Source organism: Camarhynchus parvulus, chromosome 13 (genome assembly GCF_901933205.1).
Source record: "Camarhynchus parvulus chromosome 13, STF_HiC, whole genome shotgun sequence".
Taxonomy (NCBI): Eukaryota; Metazoa; Chordata; class Aves; order Passeriformes; family Thraupidae; genus Camarhynchus; species Camarhynchus parvulus.
In genome coordinates, this window is record NC_044583.1 from 7784580 (window position 1) to 7807844 (window position 23265).

A 23265-nucleotide genomic window follows, 5' to 3' on the forward strand; every position below is an offset into this window, starting at 1 on the left:
CTGCAGGGCCCCCTGCTGTTCTGCCTCTGCCACCGCTTAGGGTTTAGTGCTGCACTTTGTTTGCCAGTGTGGGTGTGCTGGGCTCTGCCGTTCCAGCGCCACTCTGAGGTTCCGCTGTTGTGGTGCTGTGAGGGTCCCCAGGACGAGGTGAGAGATGAGAATTTGACTCCAAGTTCTCAGAAGGCTGATTTATTATTTTATGACATTATATTATATTACATTATATTATATTAAGAAATTACATACTAAAACTCTACTAAATAATAGAAGAAAGGATACATCTGAAGGTTAGACAAGCATGAATAATAAAAACCCATCACTGACCAGAGAATCTGACGCAGCTGGACTAGGATTGGTCATTAAGTAAAAACAATTCACATGCTGGGATAAACAATTCTCCAAATCACATTCCAAAGCAGCAAAACAAGGAAAAGCTGTAGCTTCCCAGGAGAAAAAATCCTGGCGAAGGGATTTTTCATAAAATATCATGGTGACATTTCACCATTGGGAGGGCCCCGGGCCCGGCTGCCCCTGGGCGGTTGGCAGGGAAGCCCCTTTTCCCTCTCTCCACCATCACCCCTGTGCAGAGCAGGGCCAAGCCCGCGCCACAGCGCCCCCTGCAGGCGTCAGGGAGTCACTGCAGCCGCCCTGCCCAGCCGGGAGCCAGCAGCGCCCCTGCTGGCCGTGCCCGGAACTGCAGCACGGGGACAGCCCTGGGCCCAGGGGAGGCCGCGCTCGGGCTCCTGCTCTTGGCTGGGGCAGCTGCCCTTGGTTTGCCTTCTCACACACACACACACACACTGGCAAAGAACTGTTATTGCTTCTCCACACCTTTGCCTGAAAGTCCCTTAACTTCAAAGTTATAATAATTTGGAGGGAAGGCGGTCACATTTTTGATTCCAAGAGAGGTTCCTGCCTTCCTTGGCAGACACCTGTATATCAAACCAAGATACCAATACAGCTCAGTTTTAGGTAAAACCCTTCTCCATAACTCCAGGCAATCTCATTCAGAATTATCTTTTCTTCAGCCAAATGTTCAAATAGCTCCTTGGAGCTGAGAGCAGCTTGTGGCTAGCTTGTGAGCACCAGCTTGTAAAAGGTCACCCAAGCTGTGCCAGCGTCCTGACGTCCCCTGAACCTTTGTTCACTGTGGGTCTCCCTTGCACACCCACTTATGTTGCTACAGGACAGGGACACCTGCCACTAACCCAGGCTGCTCCAAGCCCCGTCCCACCTGGCCTTGGACATTTCCAGGGATGGGGCAGCCCCTGCTTCTCTGGGCAACCTGTGCCAGAGCCTCTCCACCCTCACAGGGAACCGGGATTTTGAGATGCCAGGGAAGCCATCCCCAGTGACCTCCTCCCTCTGTCTCCTTGGAATACCCAAGTCCTGCTTTTTTTCTGCCTGAAAAGGGTCTTTTTGTGCCGCCACCTCCTCCAGCCCGAATTTCCCGCAGCTGAGAGGCTGCTGAGGGTGGTGTGATGCTCTGACCTGCCAACAACAATTCAGGGCTGTGTTTCCTTTCGGGAAAGGCATTTGCATATCCTCTATTCACTTTATTTGGTTAAATATATTTGAAAAGGCAAAAGCTCTGTGTCATTGAGACCGCAGAATGAGCCGTCTGGGGGCCTCCTCCATCTTAACCCTTTGCAACCTGGTTCCAGCATCTTGGAGGCTTAAAATATTCAGAAAAAGATATTTTAAGGCTGTTTTTGCAGCAGTATGAGGAAGGAAGCCCTGACAGAAGTCAGCAAAAATGTGCCATATACATTTGAACTGAAAATTCACTGACTTGCAGAGAATTTGCAAAATTTAGCATGGACAGAAATGTCTTCAGGTTGACTTGAAAGTACTTGTGAAAACAAGAGAGCAAAAGCAAGTTACAGCAGTGTCAGGCACAGAAAGGGGCAGGGTGCTTGAGGATGTGGCATCAGCAAAGGGAACTTTCTAGAAACAAAAATAGAAATAACCTAATTGCTGCTTTAGTTAGCAAAATAAATAAAAAACTCTGAAGTGACAACAAAGATCCTGAAACATAAACCACGTGTTTAAAAATCACTCAAACAATGTAACTGCTTGTTATTAGTGTCAGGAGAAAAAAAAAATACTTCAGTGAAGTATTTAATTTGGACTATTTAAGGACATCTCAAATCACAGCCCAACCACAGATTTCTCAAAAACTCTCCATGAGATGATGCCAAATTCCCCCTTTTCCCTCATTTTCCAGCACAGTGCCAGTTCCTTGCTGCCAGGGGAACAGAAGCTGGGTGTAGGATGTGGCTGGGGTCTCTGGCTGGTGGATGCCAGCCTTGCTGACATGCCAGGGTGCAGGAGAGACCCCCTTGGACTGGGCCAGGACACGGCCCCTGTACCTCACCGTGTGCTGCACCTACCACACTCAGCTGCAATGTGGAGACTGAGCTTCTGGGTGCCTGTACAGTGTTCTGAGGATGACAGCTGGGAAGAGATGCATAAGCAATAAATTCATCATCCTGGGTTTATTTTTGTTACCTTGCCATCAGCTGGCATCCCTGTGGTGTAAGGAAATTGAGGGCTAGAGGGAGAGGAGGCAGAAACACTTGCCCAGGAACAAAATATTAATGTTCCTAATTATTCAATTAATCCTCTGTTTGTGCTGTATGCTTCCTTCCTGCTGCTCTTTGGAAATGGTCAAAAATATAGGCTGTATAAACATAAAAGCATAATATCTGACCAGAACATATAGAAAAGGAGACCACTAAAAAGACACACAAAGCAGTAAATTTCCCCTTTCTTACACATTATTTGAATTAGTGGTGGTTTTTTATTTCTACTTGAGGCACAATTTTCCATGGATGGGCCTTCAGGAATGTAGAGATACTGTTGGCAGATTTCTGTTCTGTAACTGAAGCTATCACTCTGGTTTGTGGGAATGTCCTGAAAACCATAGTACCAACTGGGGTTTTTTGAGTTATGGTCAGAATTTTCAAGTGGAACTCTTCCATAGAGCAATGGAAGCTCCCAGGCTATTTCAGCTCTGTGTGGTTTCCTGGTGGTACAGCCTCATTTAGCTGCTCTGATGACTCTATGTAAAGTCATAGAATAGTTTGTGTTGAGTTTAAAGTTCATCTAGTTTAACCCCCCTGCAATGAGTGGACATCTTCAACTAGACCAGGTTGTACCAAGCCCTGTCCAACCCCACCTTGAATATTTTAAGGGCTGAGGCATCCATAGGTGCTCTGGACAACCTGTGCCAGTGTTTCACCACATTCCTTATAAAAAATCATTCCTTATATCAAGTCCTTATATCATGTTTAAAATTCAATCTTAATCTGCGTTTCTCATTAATTTTGATAAAGTAGAAAAGCATAGAGAGATTCCATAGGTTACTCTCTTTTATAGGACTCTTTAACTCTGTCTTTGGCTGGGAGCATTAAATGCACTGTCATTTACTGATACATTTTTTTTGCATCCCATCCTGGATGGGTCAGGTCTCAGCCAAATCCCAGAGTTCTTTGAAGTCTTCCCATTGATTTTACTGGTAGGTGGGTGTTACTGGGCTTTAGACTGAGCACAAAAGGTGAAGTCTAATTTCCTTTGTACCAGTATAAACATCCCTGCTACTCAATGCTTTCTCTTGACTGTTAGTCCAAAATATTAGGTTGTCTTCCCATAAAACCCTGTCCCCATCACTCTGCCCTGCAAATTACCCAGCAGAAAATTCTGGGGCAGAGTGAAAGCTTTTATTCAGTTTATGACTTAGAGTATGCTTGCATCGTTTTTCCCTTAAGGTAGGCAGCCCACATCCAGCTTCCTCTCTTTGTTCTCCCTCAGATATCTCCAATGGTTGTTTCAGAGAGTGAGTCCATATGTGTATGTATTGCAATGAAAGCAAAACAAGAGAAAGGGAATTACTGTTCAGAGTATTTACAAAGGACATAAAAGGGTCAGACTCTACCATGAAACACGTGTTTTACTCTATCTCACCACTTATACTGAGGGTATATTGCCCATGATGAGCTTCATCTTGGTAGGCAAGACCAGCCCTTACCAGCAGGAGCTTGAAAGAAGAGCTCCATAGCACGGTATGTTGGTTTTAATCCAATATTCATTTGAAATCATGATTCCCACCTCCCCTTTAGGGCATTTCAGCATGAACACAGATATGCTGAGAGTGTGGGCTACAAGCACTGAAGCACTCAGCCAGCCCAGAACTGTTCACACACCTGAAATATTTTCCTGACTACAAAGATTCTGTCAAGCTGTGGCTTATAAAGAACAAAGGGGCAGGAATCTGAGCTAGTGAATATTGCTGAGGTCCCATTAGGCCAGCACTGTGATGCTGATTTGCACCTGCAGACCATTCAGTCTAGTACTCCCTGCCCTACTCTGGCACTTTGATGAATTAAGCCTGATTGCAGAACATCCTCCATGTGACCCAAAGGAGTGATATTTTACAGTCTTGCCTGAAATCTCATTAAACAGTCTCTTCATTCATGGGTATTAAGTGTTCTTTGAGAATTCTCCATTACAAACTCCAATATCACAAGTAAAATTTAGGACAGGTCAGACAGAAACTTTTTAAACTATGGTTAATAGTAAGTCTTCACACAGCTTCTCACCCTCTGCTCCCCCCTTTTCTGCCAAGCGGTTGTGGAGAGCCAGCCAGGAAAAAAAGGAGTAGTGGAAAACAATAATTTCAGTGTTATAAATGCCAGATATTCAGCTTCTAGAAGGGAGGACCCCTCAAATGATTTCCTAACAGCCAGAGTCCTAAGCAGGAATTGAACAGTAAAAAATGAGCAGTAAATAACATGATGATATGGAGCAAGGGCTCCCGGGGGCCCAGGGGTGGCACACCCATGTTATCTTTGCTCAGGAGAGGGGAGTTGGAAGCTATCAGTCACGGTTGGTCTGGTGGTTTCCAGTTGAAATGAATGTTCTTGTACTTGAGAGTATCTCAGCCAGATCTCTCAAATGTAAATGTCAGTAATTTACCATGACAAATGAATTTCAAAGATCTGGTCTTGCTATTTTGAGTGTAAATTAACAAAACCTGGTTTGGGCTGGAATAGCAGGGGTGTTGGGTTTTTTCTTTTAATAGATATAGCAGTATAAGGATGATGTTACTGGCAATAGTTACTATTTTATTGATTCAGGGAATTTGTATTTATTCTACTTGATCATCACAGAATGTTTTGGGTTGGAAGGGTCCTTTAAGGTCATCCAGTCCCAATCCCTCTGCCATAGACAGGAACACTTTCCACTAGACCAGGTTGCTCCAAGTCCTGTCCAATGTGGCCTTGGACATCCAGGGGTGGGGCATCCCCAGCTTCTCAGGACAGCCTGCTCCAGTGTCTCACCACCCTCACAGGGAAGAATTTCTTCCCAATATCCCATCTAACCCTGCCCTGTCAGTGGGAAGCCATTGTCCTTTGTCCTGTCACCGTCTGCCCATTTAAATATCTGCTGATATCCGACCTATGAAGTTTATAGTTCAGCAGACCTGAACTGGTGGCACAGACTTTCTCAATGTCAGAAACTTTCTTTTATGATGACTTTTCCTAAAGAAAAAAAAAAGCGGTTTCTAATTTTAAACTGCGCAGTTACCGAAAGGTTTTACAGTTTTACACCCAAAAGCGTGGCTTCGAGCCTGTAAATCCTCCAGTATGACAGAGATGTGCGAAAGTACTGCAATAGTCAGGAGCGGAGAGGGTGGGTTTTTCCCCTGGGAGGCGGCTTCCATCGCTGGATGTGGAAGCTCAAGGGTTACAGCGGGCATCGCTGCTGCTGCTGCGCTAATACAGCCTAAGCCGATATTAGCCAAGCTTAACTTCTTTCAGCCGTTTGCAGATGGGAGGGGGAGGGACGGCCTGGAGTCAGCAGTTCTGTGCGGGGCTCGGCAGCGCAGAGCCCCGGCCATGAGCTGACCGGGCAGCAGCGGCACCGGGCCACCGGCGGATGGTGAGTCCCGGCGGGGGTTCATTGTTGTTACCGCAGCGCCTCTGAGGAGCCGGGGGGATCCCAGCGGGGTCCGGGAGCTGCGTCCGGGCAGGGCTCGGCTGGGTCTGGGAGGGCCCGGGGGGCTCCAGACGGGACCCCCATCCCCGGGGCCCCGCGGGCTCCACCAGGACCGGGCTCCGGGATGCCGAGCCGAGCCGCGAACAGCAGAGCGGGCAGCGGGAGAGCTGCGGTGCAGAGGGAGCCGGGGCTGCTGCGGGGGTGGGCTCGTTCCGCGGGGGGATGCGGGACAGCTCCTGGGGGGACACTGGCACGTGGCTTTGGCATTTTCCCGTTGTTCGCCTGTTTCCAGCAGCCTTAGCGGGGAAAAGCTCCTGCCCGGCTCTGGCTGGAGCTCCCAGCGCTGGAGGCAACTGGCCCGTAGGTCCCGCGTGGGCTGCGGGGTGACAGCCCTGGGGGCTGGAGACCTCCCCGGCAGCCCTGGGATAGCGGGGAGGGCAGCTCTACCTGCGCCCAGTCAGGCGTGGGATGCAGAGACGGAGCCTGCTACCGGGGCTTCACCAGAGGACTCTGCTCCTCTTAGTTCATTGCCCCAAACTCTTGACCCTACCTACCGGGGCTTGTTTCCCACAGCGGGAGCTCTGTGGAGCATGGCACACCTGTTTAGTTGTGGTTGACTTCAAATCCTGTGTTGAGTTTTGGGCCCCTCGCTCCAAGGAAGACATTGAGGTGTTGGAGTGGGTTTAGAGAAGGGCAACGGAGCTGAGGAAGGGTGTGGAGCACAAGTTGGATAAGGAGCAGCTGGGGGAGCTCAGCCTGGAGAAAAGGAGGTTCAGAAGGGACCTTATCACTCTACAAAGGAAGTTGAAGCTAGGTGGGGAGGTTCGTCTCCTCCCAAGTAGCAAATGGGGGAACAAGATTAAGTGACCTCAAGGTGTGCCAGGGGATGTTTAGGTTGGATATTAAGAACAATTTCTTCACCAGAAGAATTTTTCAGCTCTGGAAGAGGCTGCCCAGGAAAATGGTGGAGTTGCCATCCATGGAGGGATTTAACAAACGTGTAGATATGGCACTTTGGGACACGGTTTAGTGGCAAGCCTGGCAGTGCTAGGGGAATGGTTAGACTCGATAATCTTAGAGGGCTTTTCCAACATAAATGACTCTGGAATTCTGTGACATCCTGCTGGTTTCTATGCTTTCTGTGTCTCAACTTTCAGCCACCCAGACTAAAGTGCAGGCTCTTTGCAATGTATGTCCCTGCTTGAGGGATCTCCTGGAGCTGGTGACAAAACTCACCTTTGCCAAAGCTATGCAGCAGTGGTAGGTTGCAAGCACTCAGTGTAGTGTGTGATGTTCCTAATTCCATGCTGTGCAGTCCCACTTTCCTCAAGCATAGAACCATGAACATACTCCATCCACATGGGAAGAGCCTGCTGCCATGTGGGGTGTGAGATCTCATGGGGTTGCACCTTGGTGTCAGGGACAGAACATGAAAACCTTATCTGTAGCCATGAAATGCCCTATCTGGCCATAGTGTGGTTGCTGGCTTGCTGTGTTGTGTATGTGCCTGTTGCTGGTGCATGCTGGGGACAGAGCAGGTTGTGGATGTGAAGACAATGGGAGGATGATGCTTTCAGCAGTTTCAGAGAGCCTCCTGGAAGGTGGAGGGTCCCTGCCTGCTCCTGGAGCTGTGCCATGTGGTGGGTCAGCTGCAGGGGTGGCTGTGTGCACTGTGGGGCCTCCTGGGAAACCCTCCTGCACCTGGGCACTGAGTGTCCCTAACACCAGGACCCTTTCTGCGCTAATCACTCTGCTTTTACTGATACCACGCAAGAGAGAAACATCAAGTTATGTTCCTTTAAAAGCATGGTGATACTCCGGAGTAGAGAAGAGATTATTTTGAGAAGCTCTGGCTCTTGCAGGCAGTGTGTTTCAGTTCTGACTGGAGGCTACTGGCACAGGGCCGAGGCAGGCAGAGGGCATGGCAGGAGCTGGCAGGTCTGTGCAGGGCAAGGCTGCTGCATCAGGCTGCTCCTGTCCCCCTGCTGTCCCTGCTGCTGTCCCCCACCTGCAGGGGGAGGGGGCACTTGCCTTCCTTTGGGTTTCTGGCACATGGCCTGCCTCTTTATTTTCTTGCCCCTCACTGCACTGCAAGGTTGCCAAATAAGCCTTGAACAACTTTCAAAGCTGCCTTCAGTTTCTGGTTTGTTTTGGGATAAAACTTGGAGCGGATTCAGGCAGTCACAGTTCTGTGTGCACAGGGTCTGGATAAAACTCTGCTCTCTCCATGTGTACTTAACCTTTGGTACCTCCTCACTCCTTCCCATCTGTGCAGACAGGGTCCTTTAATAAAGCACTACAACTACAGGGCCAGGTTGGATGGAGCCCTGAACAATCTGCCCTAGTGAAGGGCATCTCTGCCCATGGTGTGGCGGATGGCTGGGTGATCTTCAATGTCTCTTCCAACCCATTTGTGATCCCATGAACTTGCAGGGCACTTTCTTGTTAACTAACCTGGTCTAATTACAGTGAGATTACTCTAAGAGACGGATACAACTGTATTTGTTAGAGTTGGTGACACTACTGTTACTTTTTTGTGAGCTCCCATTTTGATGTCATTTTCTCGTATCAGTTTCCAGCGTGACAGTTGTAATACTGTCTTCAGTGTTTGACACAGAGCTGGCAGAGTCTTTCAGTTCTCTCCTTTTTCACATGGTTTTGCTTTAACTGCAGTGGCAGGTCAGTAAGTTTTGGAGCTCTTCAAGCTGTAGGATTGGCATAAAGAGAATTATTCCTTATAATAATAAAGGCAGTGTTTAGCTGTCATATGGCCCAAACTGTGAGGTCTCTCTCTACATCTGCAGCAGAAGATGAAAATCTGTGGTGTGATAATGCACAGATAACCTCCTGCAGACAGCAACAGGCCAAATTTCCAGGATCTTCATGGCTGGAGGCAATGCCAGCTGCAGTCTGGCCTGCTTAGCCCTGCTGTGAATACTTGCTACATAATTGTTGATATTGCAGAAGGCAACACAAAATTGAAGTTTGACCAAATAAGTATTCTGGTCCAGTCTGAGCTGTCAGAAAGACAAGGCAGGTTAACACCTGACTTGGAAGTGGTATTCAAAACATTCCTGTTCTTGCCTATCCTGTGCAGGATTAACTCTGGGCATGCCACTGTGTCATGTCCTGAGAATTATGGAAGATTTTCTGTTATGAGCTTGTTTGGTTTTCTGTGTCACTTCGGGTGAAGCACTCCCATGCTTGCCTGAATGCAACTGGCTGGCAGGATCCTCGGATGTTATTCAGAAACCATTTATTCTGGTGCTGCTGCCAAAAGAAACGGCAGCCATGAACCCAGAAAGGTTTGCAGCTGGATCAGTACCCCTGGACTGGTGCACAAATATTTGTGCTGATGCCTGGGAAAGGCAGGGTGGGTGTGGGAGTCCCTTGTGGTCCCTGCACCTCTGCGCTGCCCAGCGCTGACACTGCTGCAGAGCCTTCAGGTCACTGGGGCTCTTAATTGGACCAGGGCCTCTACAGACAATACTAAGGTTTATTTAAATTCAGTATTGAAAGGTATCAAAACTTTCCCTGGCAACAAGCCATCCAGCTCTTTGCAAAGCCCCTTCACATCTCTCTGCCAAGCCAGCTGTCAGGGGTGCAGCTCCCTTCTCCCTTTCCATTCAGTGCTTCTCTTTGTACTCTGCCCCAGATAACTATTTTTATGCCATTCTTTAAGTTGTTTGTTTGCTGCCTGACACAGAGTATTTAGGAATCATATAGTATATGGGACAATCAACCATCAATGTCAGTAAAAAAATAAAAAAAGCCAAAACCCAACCCAACAAACCTCATTCTTCACAAGAACTGAAGTTGACAATTACTTATGTGTACTTCTGGGAAGGGGGGAGCTCTGCAGATGTTCTGTGAGTTCCCAGGAGGAAGCTCCAGCCCTGGCAAAAGCAGCCCCACGATGCACTGTCAGGATCCAGCCCTGTGGGACAATGCCAGCAGCACGTGGCACTTCAGCACGAGCCCAGAAAGCATGTGCAGGGTTCACTGCCACCTGCAAGCTTTGCCATAAGGTTGAGTGGCAAATTCTCTCCTGCTTTAGTCACCTCAATGGGATGCTCCTGTGGACTATGCTGCCTGTGAGCCAGGGAAGCCAACGGGAAGGGATCAGGCTCTGTTTTCCCCAGATGGAACTTTACAGCCCCTGTGCTGATTTTGGCACAGTTGTGTGAGCAGGCTCCAGAGAGCTGAAGACAGCCAGAAACTCCCACAACTGTGGTGGTTTGCTTTTCCTTCTGACTGGGTTATGTTTTAGCTTGAAGGAATGGCCTGAGCTCACTTGAGGTGAGCACACAGAAGCTACACTGGCATAAGGGGAACAAGAGGAATCTGATGGGGAGGATATTGAGTGCAAAAATATCCCATTTAGGGATATTTTTCCCATCTGAACTCCATCCTCTGGAACCACAGGCTGAGGATTTTAGCCTGGTCAATGAAACCTCATAACTCTGGCTCATGCTGGTGCTGGGTAACCTTTTCAGGATGTTTCAGCAGTTAGAGGAGCTTTTTTGTTACTGTGCCTTTGGCAACTGATAGACTTCAGAGACAGCAGAGTTGTTGAGCTTTTCCCTTTTGGTATGAAACTTAAAATGCTTGCTCTGGCTTCCTGATGCTTTGTTATCCAGAGGAGTGGCAGATTTGGAGCAGATTCCCAGTCATGGCTTTTCCATATGTGTGAGTCCGAGTGGCTTCTGAGGGCTGCTAAACTGCTCTGCTCAGGGGTGCAAAAGGTATTTTTATGTTGGTCCACATGTTTGAGCTGTGCTGAGTGGGTGAGGAGGTGTGGAATGGAGGACAGAGCTTTCCATGAGGCTTTGGTATCAGTGGATGAAGAGGGACTCAGTGCTGAGAGATGAGGATGGGTTGGTGGTCCATGCATGGCTCTGAGCAAGGAGCATTTCCAGACAGCTGGGGGCTGGATTTTGCTCTCTGAAAGATCTCAAATGTCTAAAGTAAGATCTCTGCATAGCACTGAATTATTTGTTGAATAATTTCTCTAGGCAAGCGACCAATACGCTGTAGATATTTCAGATACTTTAAATACTTCTATTTATGTGTGATTACTGGTCTCTTTCAGGACTTTAAGCTCCTTGTTAGCATTTTTCCCTTTTTAGTGGATTCTTGCAAAGATCTTCTGTTTTGCAAATACATTTCCCAGCAGTGCAGAGCCGGAGGGAGCAGAGGCCAGTGCTGCTCCTCTGGTTGCTTGGAGATTCCCATCCTTTGTCTGGGCCCTGCCTTTGGGGTTGGGAATGTCAGGAAGGTGGATGGAAGTTGGAGGGTCAGTAAAGCCCCTGAGCCCAGTGCTGTGGCTGCCATTAGCTCTGTCCCCAGGAACCACGGGGAAATGTGGTGCCATGGTCACACTCAGGCTGTTAATGCTTAAAACTTCAAGTTTTTTAAGGAGTGAGATGTTTCTACAGTAATGCTAGAGGCACGTGGTATTATGCAATTAGTGCTGTTAATCATCAGTTACACAGAGTAGGGGGAAATTCTGCTTTTTATATATATTTTATATATATGCAGCGTGCACACACAAGCATTTACATCCACACATGCAGATATATAATGTGTGTAAATGCTGTGTATAAATGGGACCCAGTACTTCAGCAGCCTTTTCTCTGAGACATTCCTTCTGTCCTGAGTGAAACTGCCTGTCTCTCCAAAAAATAATAATACACCAGTGGGCGAAGTTTATACCACAGCCCCAACTACATGCTGATGCTGAACCGCTCTCCTTCATCCATATCTGTGCTTTACTCACTCACTCACCAGGGGACACAGGAAAGCACCTCTGGCCTCCTTGCCATAAAGTTTATTTGCCTTATTCTCCTGCAGATCCAAGGCTTGACCTGGATGCAAAGCCTTTTTCCATTGTGGATAACCCTGCCTTGCTGAATGGAAGGGAGGGCACTGGGAGAGGGTGAGTGGAAGGCAGGGCCATGGGGACAGTCCCTGGTGGTGTTGTGGCAGCCCCATGTCTGCTCCCATGTCCAGACCCTGAGTTTGGGGTGCACTGAGCCCCAGGCAGCTCTGCCAGCACAAAAGCAATTTGAGCTAGAGAGGCTTGGCTGCTATTGAAACCCTGCTCTTTAATAGTCATGTTGGCAAAAGGCCAGTTTCACAGATTTGATGAGTCTGATTCTCAAAGGAAAGGGAGAAGGATATTCTTTGTTAGTAAAAATAGAATATAAAAGTTATAAACTGCTTTTATAACATTTCTTGATCATGGGGTGCTTCTCTAACATCTGCTCCCCAAAGAAGTGCCACAGCCTCACAGGCACTGTGTGCCTGTCCTCACTTGTTTGCTATCCATTGCTTCTCACCCTCTCTTATGTTGCCTGAGCACTGGCATAATAATCCAAAAAAAGAAATTTTATCTCAAAACCAGTTCCTTTTCTTTCTCCTCTTTTTTTTTCCCTTCCCAATTATAACTCATTGAGTTGTAGTGGAACCACAGTCAACGAGGCCAAATGCCTTGGCTTTGAGTCCTCTATTATTATTTGACCCTGCAAAGAATTGCATGATCTAAGTAAAACACAGTAATTGTGGTTGTGCACTGGAGAGGCAATTATTTTGCTCAGTGGATAAAATTAGGCACCTGTAAGAGTTCAGTTTGGTCTGGTTTTGGTTAGGTAGGGGGCATTTTTTTAATGGAAAACACAGTTTTTATGAAAATGTGCTGTCCCAAAAATCAAAGCATCATGTGGAGTCTGTGAGAGATTGGCTTAGGGGGATGTGTCTGAAGGTGAGAGGCATTAAATGGAGAAAAGGGCTATAGTGAGATAGAGGAGTACTCTATATTTTCCTCCACTTTAGAGGAGCAAAAGCAGGTATGGTTTCAGAAAGTTTTAACTGGTATTAGTCTTGGTTTGATCAATAATCCTAGTAATTGCTGAATTGCATGTGTGGCTGATTAAGCCCTGCAGAGTACAGAGGGTCCCTGTATGTGCATCCAAGTACTTGTGGTGGGTCAGGGCTGTGGGGTCACCCCTGCCCAGGCTGCTCTGGAGGCATGTAGGACAAGCAGTGAAGTATTTTGGGTCACTGTCGTGGTCATGTGTTTATAGAACAGTTGCATGTGGGACAGAAGCTGTTAAGATGTCCTGCAAAACTATGTGAGCCAAGTATTGCTTGTCTCCTGCTTCATTTTGGGGCTGCTTACTGGATTTCCACACAGCGATTCTTTCATAGTTTCAGATACATCTGGTGCCCCTATTTTCCCCACTTCTGGTGTTTTTATTTTCCCCTTTAGGTTTATCACACCCTTTACTCTTTCTCAAGCAGTTTGCAAGCTTGCAGACTGCCTGGCTTCCTATCTCACAGCAGGGAAATGTTCTGTAAGGCTCTCAGTAGCTCTCTGTAATGCTCAACAAATACATAATGGCATTTTCTCTCTGTAATTAACACTGGTTTTGTTCTGCTGTAAAGTGTGGCATTACCATTTCCATAAACATTCTAGTGTAAAATCATTAAAACAGAATAAACTGACCTGATTTCTAGCTGAAAATAGAAAGGCGGCCAAGTGCCATGAGTTTTCCAATTTTTCATGTTTAAGTAAAACAAATGAGAAGAAATCTCCAGGTTTGGATCAAACTGTGTATTTTGTTTGTGGCTGAGGCAGGAGTAGGAGATCTCGTTAGATCACTTGTTCCATAAAATCTAGAGAAATGTGAGCCCAGCCTCCTGCTGCAGAGTGGTCGGTGTCCCCCTTCCTCACCTGAGCCCAGCCCCAACTCACATTGGCTTCAGGATGAGGATTGAAGGCTTATCCAGATTCTCATCCTCTGTGTCCACACAGGGAAAACTTGTGGAGCTGCAGAGCAGAGGCTGACTTGGCATCACCTCTGTGGTTTTAATTACAGAAGTGATTAGGAATTCACAGCCTGTGGTGTCCCAGGAGCTCCCTGGCCAAATTGGAGAAGGTCGGAGGTACTGAGCTGCATTTAATGGCAGGGGCTCCTCCCAGGAGCCTACATGGAGTCTGAGGAAAAAGGAAAAATAAGAATGATTATACTCTGCAAGCAATACACAACATCCCCAAATGCCTCTGCCTGTGATAGCCTCTGTGCATGTTTTCATGAAGATGTTAATTATTGCAACAGCTTCCATTTAAACAAACAAATGGTTTCCAGTGATGCAGTCTGACTAATAGCTTTTTGTGTCCCTGGGAATGCTGATGCTCCCTTTCTCCTTGGCAAATGGAAACTCTCTTGTAGTGACATAGTCATAACTTGAGTGCCATTTGTGATTTGGATCCCTATTGCAAAGTCCCTGAAGCCCTCTGCACAGAGCACAGGCATGTTTTTTGTTCTACATAGGAAGGTGAAAGAGAGTGGTTCAAGTTTTGCTGGATGCTTCTTTGTGCAAATCTTCTGTCACTGACCCCATTTCAGGAAAACAGCTATAAATCTCAGGGTCTGGGCTCTGCAGAACTGAACATGAGAAAAGAGTTCAAAAGCCTTGTAGTGCTTCACTGGCGTGAAATCCCTCTAAATCAGGCTGTCTAGATTGAGATGTTTTAGATCCTGGAAATTCTGTTTCCTCGGTGAAATGAGTGAGCAGCCAGTGCTGTAGCCAAGGACACGGATCCATGGTGACTGCTGGCTGAAGGGATATTCCAGCTTGCTCTGGGAGAAGCAGAGGGTCTCTGTGCTCTGAGCCACTGCATGGCACTGGTTCTGCTTTGCAGTTCCCCACTGCAAACTGTTAATTCTCTCAGACATATTGAAAAGCTGCTAATTTACGTTTGGTTTTGTGCTATGGAATCTAATGTAAATAGCCTTTTTTGGGGCTTGAATAAAGGGACAGTGATGGGACACTTTGCCCATTTTCCAGGATAAAATGGTTCACCTGCCTCTTCCCCACCCCACTGTGAGTGCAGGGGGCAGGAGGATATGGATGCCCCAATAGGAGTTGTTCTTCCCAAGCAGGCACTAATGGAATGGTAGGGAGGATGTGATTGTGTGGCTGCACAGGACCAGTAAGATTTTAATTGCATTAGGCACACACCAGTAGTCTGAGGCTGTTCCCACACTGGCTTATGTCACTGAACTCCAACTGGAGTTACAGAATCACTTCCAGGAGAAAAAGATGAAAACTGATTTGTACAAGAGAGCCTTTTGTTGCCAAAATAAATAAATAAGCCCTGTTCTGGGGGTGATTGCTGTGAACACAGGCTGGTGGGTGTCCTGGAGCCCAGTGTCCCTGCTGGCTGCCCCAAGGCTGCAGGAGCCCTGCTCAGCCCAGACCCAGGCTGGGAAGTTCCCCTGTGCCAGGCACCCCCAGCTCTTACCCATGGCTGTACTCTCTTGGCACTTCCCCAGCACTTCTTCCTTCCTTCCTCCAAACCACTTCTTTCTGTCCTTCCTTGCATATTTGTTTCTCTTTTGTTTGCCATGGGAATATTTTAGAAATCCGGTGATGTGAAGTGCCATTTGGAATAAATGGAAATGTCAGTGTTTCTATGTGCCACGTGCATGGGTGCCATGCTCTGCTTGCTGGCACCCAGGGCTGCTTGCTTGTGGGGAAGGTGAGTTGCAGCAGGCTGGTAGATCTACTTCTGGCAACAGAAATGGGGCCAAGAGGTAGCAGAAATGGGGTACAAAGGTAACAGAAATGTAGAGAAGGGGTGTGGAGGGCATCCTGCTGCTGATCCTGAGCCTGAGGTGACATCAGCAGCTGCTTGCTGTGCAGTCTGGAATGCAACACTGCCTTGCTGATGGGTAACCCAGCCCAACTGTGCTGAATTTCAATTACTATGATTTATGATTTATTTTCCTGATCACATGAGAAATGTATTCCCAGAGCATGTGACCATGAGGTGCTCACCTGCTTGTCATGACCCATCAGAGGAGGCTGTGATCCAGCACCCCTGACCCCTCTTTCTGTAGGTATAGGGAGGGGGTGACGCAGTTCTCTCTGATCATCCCAAACACACCTGGGCACCTTTCCTGGCCACCATCCCAGGGCAGGTTGGCTGCTGTGAGCAGATCAAGTATGGACTTATCACGAATCACCTGGGGATGCAAAACCCAGGATTAACTCTTGTGAAAGGCAGCTTGTGTGAACTCTGCGGTGCCAAAATTGAATGTGAACAGAAATTGCAGCCCTGACTCTCATGACCCTTCTGTTGATGCTACGAGCTTTAGATGTCCATGGATGCCCTCGACCCAGATGGGTGTAAAGGCCTGGTCCTGCTCCTACCCAGGCAATCCCTGCAGCTGAGCAGGGCAGGAGCAGGACAGAAGCATATGGCTGTAGCCAAGCATCCCCCCATGGCAGTGCTGCTCCCACAGGCACCTTCCAGCTTTCCATTTTCAACTTAACTGCACAGATGGATACAAAACAGCATTTACAGGCTGCTGTTGAGGGAGTAATTCCCAGGATTTCAGTGTAACCAGCAAGCTGGGTGGCTGCTTTTGGTGGGACAGGCTGTTTCTGGGAGCAGACAGTCTTAATTGGGACTTGCTGAAATGCTTTTGCACAAATAGGCAATTCATCAGTAAATTAATAGCTCCCTTGATAAGCTCTCCTAGTTTTTGTAGTAAAAGTGTGTTTGTCAGGCTGTTTTTCATAGTCTGGTGTTGAGAAATATTAGGGGAGAAATCAGTACTCTGTCTCAGTTCATAGAATCATTCTATCCCAGAATGGTTTGGATTGAAAGAGACCCTAAAGCTCATCCAGTTCTAACTGCTCTGCCATGACCAGGGACTCCTTACATTATACCAGGTTCCTCCAAGCTCCATCTAGCCTGTCCTTGAACACTTCCAGGGATGGGACAGCCACAGCTTCTCTGGGCAAACTGTGCCAGTGCCTCACCACCCTCACATTCACACTAACATCATTGCAGTTGCATAGTCAGTATTTTGTCACATGTGGAAATTTCTGAAAAGGTCCTCAAACCTCAGGAGGATGGTGGGTATCTCCCAGTAACATTATCTGGATGTAATTATTGGAGGGGTTTAACCATTCTTGAAGAGGCTGGTTGTGGTCCCAGAGGGTTTGCAGAGTCAGGAGTTCTCTGGGAGCAGAGGTGGCTGTGAGATGTTGGCCAGAATCAGGGAGCAGCATGGGGCCAGAGGGACATTTGGGCTCTCAGGGGGAGATGGATGACCCTGAACATGGGCTCTGTGTTGCTGTCCCCTTGCTGCTGCCCTCACCATTTCACAGCCCAAAAGTGAGTGAGGTTAATTGTTTGTTATGTTGGTCGCAAACTTACCAACCTTCTCCAGAGCCTCGTGCAAAGGGTGCCCCTGTCTTCACCACCTGGCCTGTGCCATCCCCAATGCTCACTTGGCACAAACACAGGAGAAGGTTACTAGAGGGTAGTCCTGACTGACCCTCAGGACTTTCAGGATAGTGCAGCCCAGACACTGCTCCCAGGAGGAAAAAAGCAGGTTTGTGTTAGTGGTGCTGTTATGTGGGAAGTCCTGGCCCCCTCATGGAAGTGAAGCCATTGAACTGCACAAGCTGGAGCAAGGCCAGAGGGCAAGAAGGAAAGGGCTGCCTGGGCTCATGTGGCTGAAAAACTTGTTTAAGACCTTGACTCTTGTAAAGTCATAAATAGAGCTGAGGGAAACCTGAACTGTTTGGATTCCCCCTGGGCAGCACCTGCTTGGCTCATTCCTCAGAGGACTGGCCGATACAGGGGACTCCTCAGTGAGGAGCTGCTACAGGGCTCTCATTGTAAACAGGAGTTATTTAAAATGTTCCTTGTGCACTCAACGCCCAAACACAACTTCCCAGGGGACCACCTGACCTCTCACTCTGGAGCAGTGAGCCACATGCTTGGCTCCTTCTCTCTGGTGGCTGTTTCTGTTTGTGCAAAAGGGAAAAGTAGGATAACCTGCTGTGGCAGAGTCTAAATCAATGCCCGATCCACAGTGTGACCTTGCCTTTCCCAGGAGCAACTCCCACTCTCTGAGCCCAGCACAACTGTCTGTGCAGTCCTGCTCAGGGAAGGCAGAGAAAGCTCCTGGCAGCCCTGAGGGATCCTAGCTGGATCCCAGAGCTTGTTCCAGCATCTCTCACTCCAGATAACTGCAGCTGCATCACTTCCTGTACATTGGTGCTCAGCTGTCCTTAGGGAGTGAGCTGTCTGTTCCGGCTCACCCTGCTATGGATGCTTCCTCCTTTCTTCTGTCTCTTCCACAGACGCAGTTTTTCTCAGTTAAGGTGGCCACTGGCAGGCAGCCCCTGGCTCAGCAGAGCAGGGTGTTTGCAATGGCTGATGAGGCAAAGCATGTTCTCCTCTTCCCTGAGCCCCGCGCTGCCTCTGCCCATCCTCAACCTGACCTCACCCGACCTGACCCATCCTTGTGGCTCTTGCAGAGGTTGCAGTTTCGCTGGTGGAGAAGATGCAGGCTCAGGAGATCCTGCGGAGCCTGCGGCTGCCCGAGTTCGATGACCTCAGCCAGTTCTTCCGCAACCTGCCGGCCACGGCGCTGGTGGGCCTGGGCGCCTTCGCTGCCGTCGTCGCCTACTGGTTCGCCAGCCGGCCGCGCGCCGTGAAGCCGCCCTGCGACCTGAGCATGCAGTCGGAAGAAGTCGAGGTGAGGGCAACCCCGGCTGGCTTTCCCCAAGATCTGCATGCCTGGAAGTCACAGAAGGGATTGGGTGGCAAGGGACCTTAAAGATGATCTCATTCCAGCCTCCTGCCATGGGCACTAGATCAGGCTGTTCCAAGCCCCATCCAGCCTGACCTTTGACACTTGCAGGGACAGGGCTGCCACAGTTTCTCTGCACAACCTGTGCCAGGGCCCCACCACCCTCACAGGAGAGAATTGATTTCTAGCATCTAATTTAAATCCACTTTATTTCAGTGTGCAGCCATTACCTCTTGTTCTGTCATTATGTGCCCTTGTAAAAAGTGCCTTTCCAGCCCCTTTCATTAAGGTCTCCCCAGAGCCTTCTCTTCTTCAGGCTGAACAACCCCAACTCTCTCAGCATTTCCTCATAGGGTAGGTGTCCCATCCCCCTAACCACCTTCATGGCCTCCTCTGGACTTGTTTCTACGGATCTGTGTCCACAGGGCACGCCAGAAAGGCTTTGTTGTTGTTGTTGTTTTGGTAGTTCCCCAACCTCATCCTGAAATCAATCATGTAATGCACTGTGCCAGGGATCACTTCACCCCATCACTTCACCTTTTCCTGTAAACTAGAATACAGCATGTTATTCTCTCAAATTTTCACTTAAATTTTGGTCTTAGCTTTGCTCAACCATCCATGGCAAAAAATTAGAGGCACTGCCATTGAATGGGAGAAACAACTGAAAGGCAACAGCTGATGTGATCAGATCACCTGGCACTCTTCATATGTGCCCATTGCTGAATTTGGTGCTGCAAACTTGGTAATAGTAAGAAAAAGTAAACCTGAATCCATACTTAGAGGCTGAAGAGTTACTAATTGTTATCCTTGCAAAAGGCTTTAATGATATGGCTCTGTCGTAAAGAACGGAAATATTTCTGAGTATTGTCTCCACTTATTTTAATATCTGAAAGTGGGATGAGAATTTTTAAAGCCTTTTGTGATTTTCCCTCTAAGACATCATTGTCTTTAATTGCAACAGCTTTTTAAAAGGGTGGGAAGAATTAACATTTTTCAAGATAGTTTTTCCCTGTGATTAGGGCTTTAGTTGTTTTTTTTTTTTTTTGCTCCCAGTGCAGTCCTGGTTTGCTCATTCTCATCCTGGTTGCCCACTCCTAAAACACCTCTGCTGAGCTCATGGCGCGGGGGGCTGGGCTCTGCCTTGGTCTGTTCTTCATGTTGGCCTGGATGTCCTTGTGGAAGTGCTCAGGGTGCTAGTCCTGAAGACCTGGGGAGCCCAGTTGCTTCCCCCAGCACATCCCCACTCCATTCCTTCCAGATCCATAATTCCTTATTAAACTCCCTAGGGAAATATCAATGATCTCAGTGACAATGAGCTGGGTCAAGTGTTCCTCTGTGACCAGAGGGCTCTCCGTATCCCTGAGGTGCTGAGGTCAAACCCCTCTGACATCCCTGTGGGTCTTGGGGCAGGTGGTGGTCACAGAGGTCTTGCTGGCATTTGGGGAGTGTGCTGCTTTATGGTGGGGGTTTCCCCATCTCCCACCCCGGAGCAGTGCTGCTGGCTGTGTCATTTTGTGTCACCTCATCTCATACAGGGCCTGGCCGGGGCGCGCCGCTCGGTGATCGGGGACAGCCCACAGCTGCTGACGCACTACTACGATGATGCCAGGACCATGTATGAGGTCTTCAGGAGGGGATTCAACATCTCTGGTGAGATCATAGGGGTGAGGAGGCCTAGGAGCAGAAGTTGGGAGAGGTGGGGACCAGACCATGCAGGTGTTCTTACCCCATGGTCACTGGTATTGTCACAGAGCTCTCATACACTTGAGAGACATCCCTTCTCACTCCAAAGAGCCATGATGACTCTTCCATGCTCTACCATAACTATTTCCATGTCTGCTGTTTATGGTGTCCTGCCTCACTGAATGCAACAACGTCATGGTCAGATTAGTATTTTTGGTACTATAAAAAACCCCAGTAGATCTGCATATATTCTGCCCCACAAGACAGGGGTAAATGAAGGACTCAGTAGGTGTATGGAGGAATGGATTTCTGCAAGTAGATACCATTAGCAAATTATTCAAACTTTTCAAATTTTCATCTGGTCATGCACTGCTGCATGTTGTTGTACCTTCCTCCAGAGTAGGCTGGGCTAAATATAGTCGTTTTCACCTTTTTAAATCAAAAGGCAGTGGAAGTAGTGGGATGAGTGTCCTTATCAGACACTAATGCTCATGTGACGTTTGGAGAAGTGTCTCTCAATGAGGCTGTTTGGGGCAAACTGCTGCTGTCAGTGGGGAGGACTGAAGCCTTTTTGGAGGATCCCAGCAACTCATCTCCCATCAGATGCACTTGTGTGTGTAGTTTGCTGGAGACTGCTGTGAGAACCAACCCATTAACTATGGATTTACTCCTGGAGGGCTCCCCCACATCATGGCCCCATGTGTTAACTCCTGGCACTGCCTCCCCATAACTCATCATCTCTGCTTGTGTCTTTCAGAGAATGGCCCCTGCCTGGGCTTCAGGAAGCCCAAGCAGCCCTACCAGTGGCTGTCCTACAAGGAGGTGAGCTGGATGTGGCACCCACTGTGCATCGTCTTCCCCTGCCCAGCACAAGAAGGGGTGTTGGGGTGCCCGCATGTTAGACCAGGGCCTTGCTCATGCACTGTGTGATGCTTCCTGCTGTCCCCGCCCTGGCACATCCAGATGTTACATGGGTGTGTCAGCTTTCAGGGGCTGGCTCCATGCCATGAGCCCACTCCTGAAAGCAGCTCTGAGGCACTCCGGAGCCATGGGGCATCACCGACTTCATCAACTGCTAGTCAGCTAATGATGGTTCATGATAACATAAAAATTGGACTTTTAGATAGGAAATACAATAATTTGAGAGCCTCCCTGTAAGTCTTGGCTTAATTTGGTATTGTTTATATTCCTCTTTTTTAATGTATTTTTTCCTCTCCAAATTCCAGGTGGCTGAAAGAGCAGAAGCTCTGGGTTCAGGCCTTTTGCAGCAGGGCTGCAAGCCATCCACGAAGCAGTTCATTGGTGTCTTTGCTCAAAACCGCCCAGAGGTGAGATTTTATATCCAACTTGATATTGTATTAATAATGTTCCTGACCTGTCAGCTTTTTCTCACATTATATCTGCTCTCGTGGCCCCTTCTCACCTTTGTGCTTCCATGTTCTCCTTCAGTGGATCATCTCTGAGCTGGCTTGCTACACCTATTCCATGGTGGTGGTTCCCCTGTATGACACCTTAGGTCCTGGAGCCATTCGGTACATTGTCAACACAGGTAACATCCAAACTGATGTGATCTCAGTTCTGTTGCTCAGAAGGGTTCATTTTCTGCTTCTAAAAGAAAAATGATCATAGAATCCCAGAATGGTTTGAGTTGAAAGTGACTTTAAAGCTCATCTGGTTCCAACTCCCTCTTCATTGGCAGGGACACATTATACCAGGTTGCTCCAAGCCTCATCCAGCCTGGCCATGAACACTTCCAGGGATGGGGCATTGTAACTTGAATTCACTTAGAGAGGTTCCTGAGAAGCTGTGTGTCCCTGTGCTGCCTCTGTTGCATTTTCCACATGCCCAGTTGTGCATAGCCATGGATAAGGGCTGCTCTGGATGTGGGAATTACTCCATGGCCACCCACTCCCGTGTTGCTTGATATTTTGCCTCCTAGATTTTTTAATGCATGTGGGGAGCAATTTTAATATTTTGAACTGACTCCCAGAATAATCATAAATGTCAGCTACAGCTTCGTCGTTGACTTGGGTTAGCTAAGACTGCATTTTTTCCTCATTTTTCAAGAGAAGCATGTGCTGTATGCTGGGATTTCTGGTGTAGCCTGGAGTGACTATCAGAACTGATATAGTGTTAGCTATGAGCTAATCTTGCATTAAAGAAGATTTAGGGCAAACAGCTTGTTTGGCTGTTTTTCTTGCAGCTGACATTTCCACGGTCATTTGTGACAAGCCTGAAAAAGCCAGGATACTCCTTGACCACGTGGAGAGGAAAGAAACACCAGGCCTGAGGTCTATCATCCTGATGGACCCATTTGAGAAGGAGCTGACAGAGAGAGGGAAGAGTTGTGGGGTTCGCATCCAGACCATGCAGGAGGTGGAGGTGAGTTTGCTCTCTCTCCCCTTCTATTATTTTTTGTAACATCTGTAAAAAGACAGTACAATGCACAGGGACTTGTGAATTGTGCGCCAGGTTCAGTGTCTGGAGAACACAAAAGAGCAACTTGTGGCTGATAATGCTGATGCTTGGTGCACTTGCCTCTTGGTGTTATTCCTTTTTGGTAGCAGAGCCAACATTTCAATTCTTGATCCTCAAATATGCTATCAGCTGCTACTTAAGCATGGGAAGGGGGGGGGTGTTATTTGAGACATTGTCCTCATACAATGTTACCAATAAGTAAAACTTTACAAACGGAAGGCCTTGTAAAATCATGGCTCAGGCCTGTTACTTTGGCTAAGTAGAAAAGGGCTGTGGGAAAGAGACTCAGCTGAATTAGGGGTAGAAAAACAAGTTATGCAACCATTGTGTGTTCACATTGTGCTATATGGTGGATGGTTGAATTATGTTTGTTATGTTCTAAAACTATGTAACTGATAATGGGCAAACTGCTTAAAAAGGCCGGGTTTTTGCAATAAAGAAGCTCTCCTTTGCACCTGCCTGGGGACTCTGCATCACTGCA

The 23265-nt window shown here is 47.9% G+C and overlaps 1 protein-coding gene across 8 annotated transcripts in view; it reads left to right on the forward strand.

Moving 5' to 3' along the window:
- The window catches only part of ACSL6 (acyl-CoA synthetase long chain family member 6), a 56934-nt gene that overhangs the window by 7643 nt on the left and 26026 nt on the right, over positions 1-23265 (forward strand). For 7 of the 8 annotated variants that reach the window (XM_030957290.1, XM_030957296.1, XM_030957297.1 and 4 more), the window contains exons 2-7: positions 18349-18569; positions 20159-20273; positions 21064-21128; positions 21533-21634; positions 21756-21855; positions 22510-22688. In XM_030957290.1, the coding sequence (XP_030813150.1) occupies positions 18349-18569; positions 20159-20273; positions 21064-21128; positions 21533-21634; positions 21756-21855; positions 22510-22688 (782 nt within the window). Of the gene's footprint in view, positions 1-5801; positions 5944-18348; positions 18570-20158; positions 20274-21063; positions 21129-21532; positions 21635-21755; positions 21856-22509; positions 22689-23265 lie in introns of those variants that run through there. The other variant, XM_030957291.1, reaches the window with a different exon arrangement.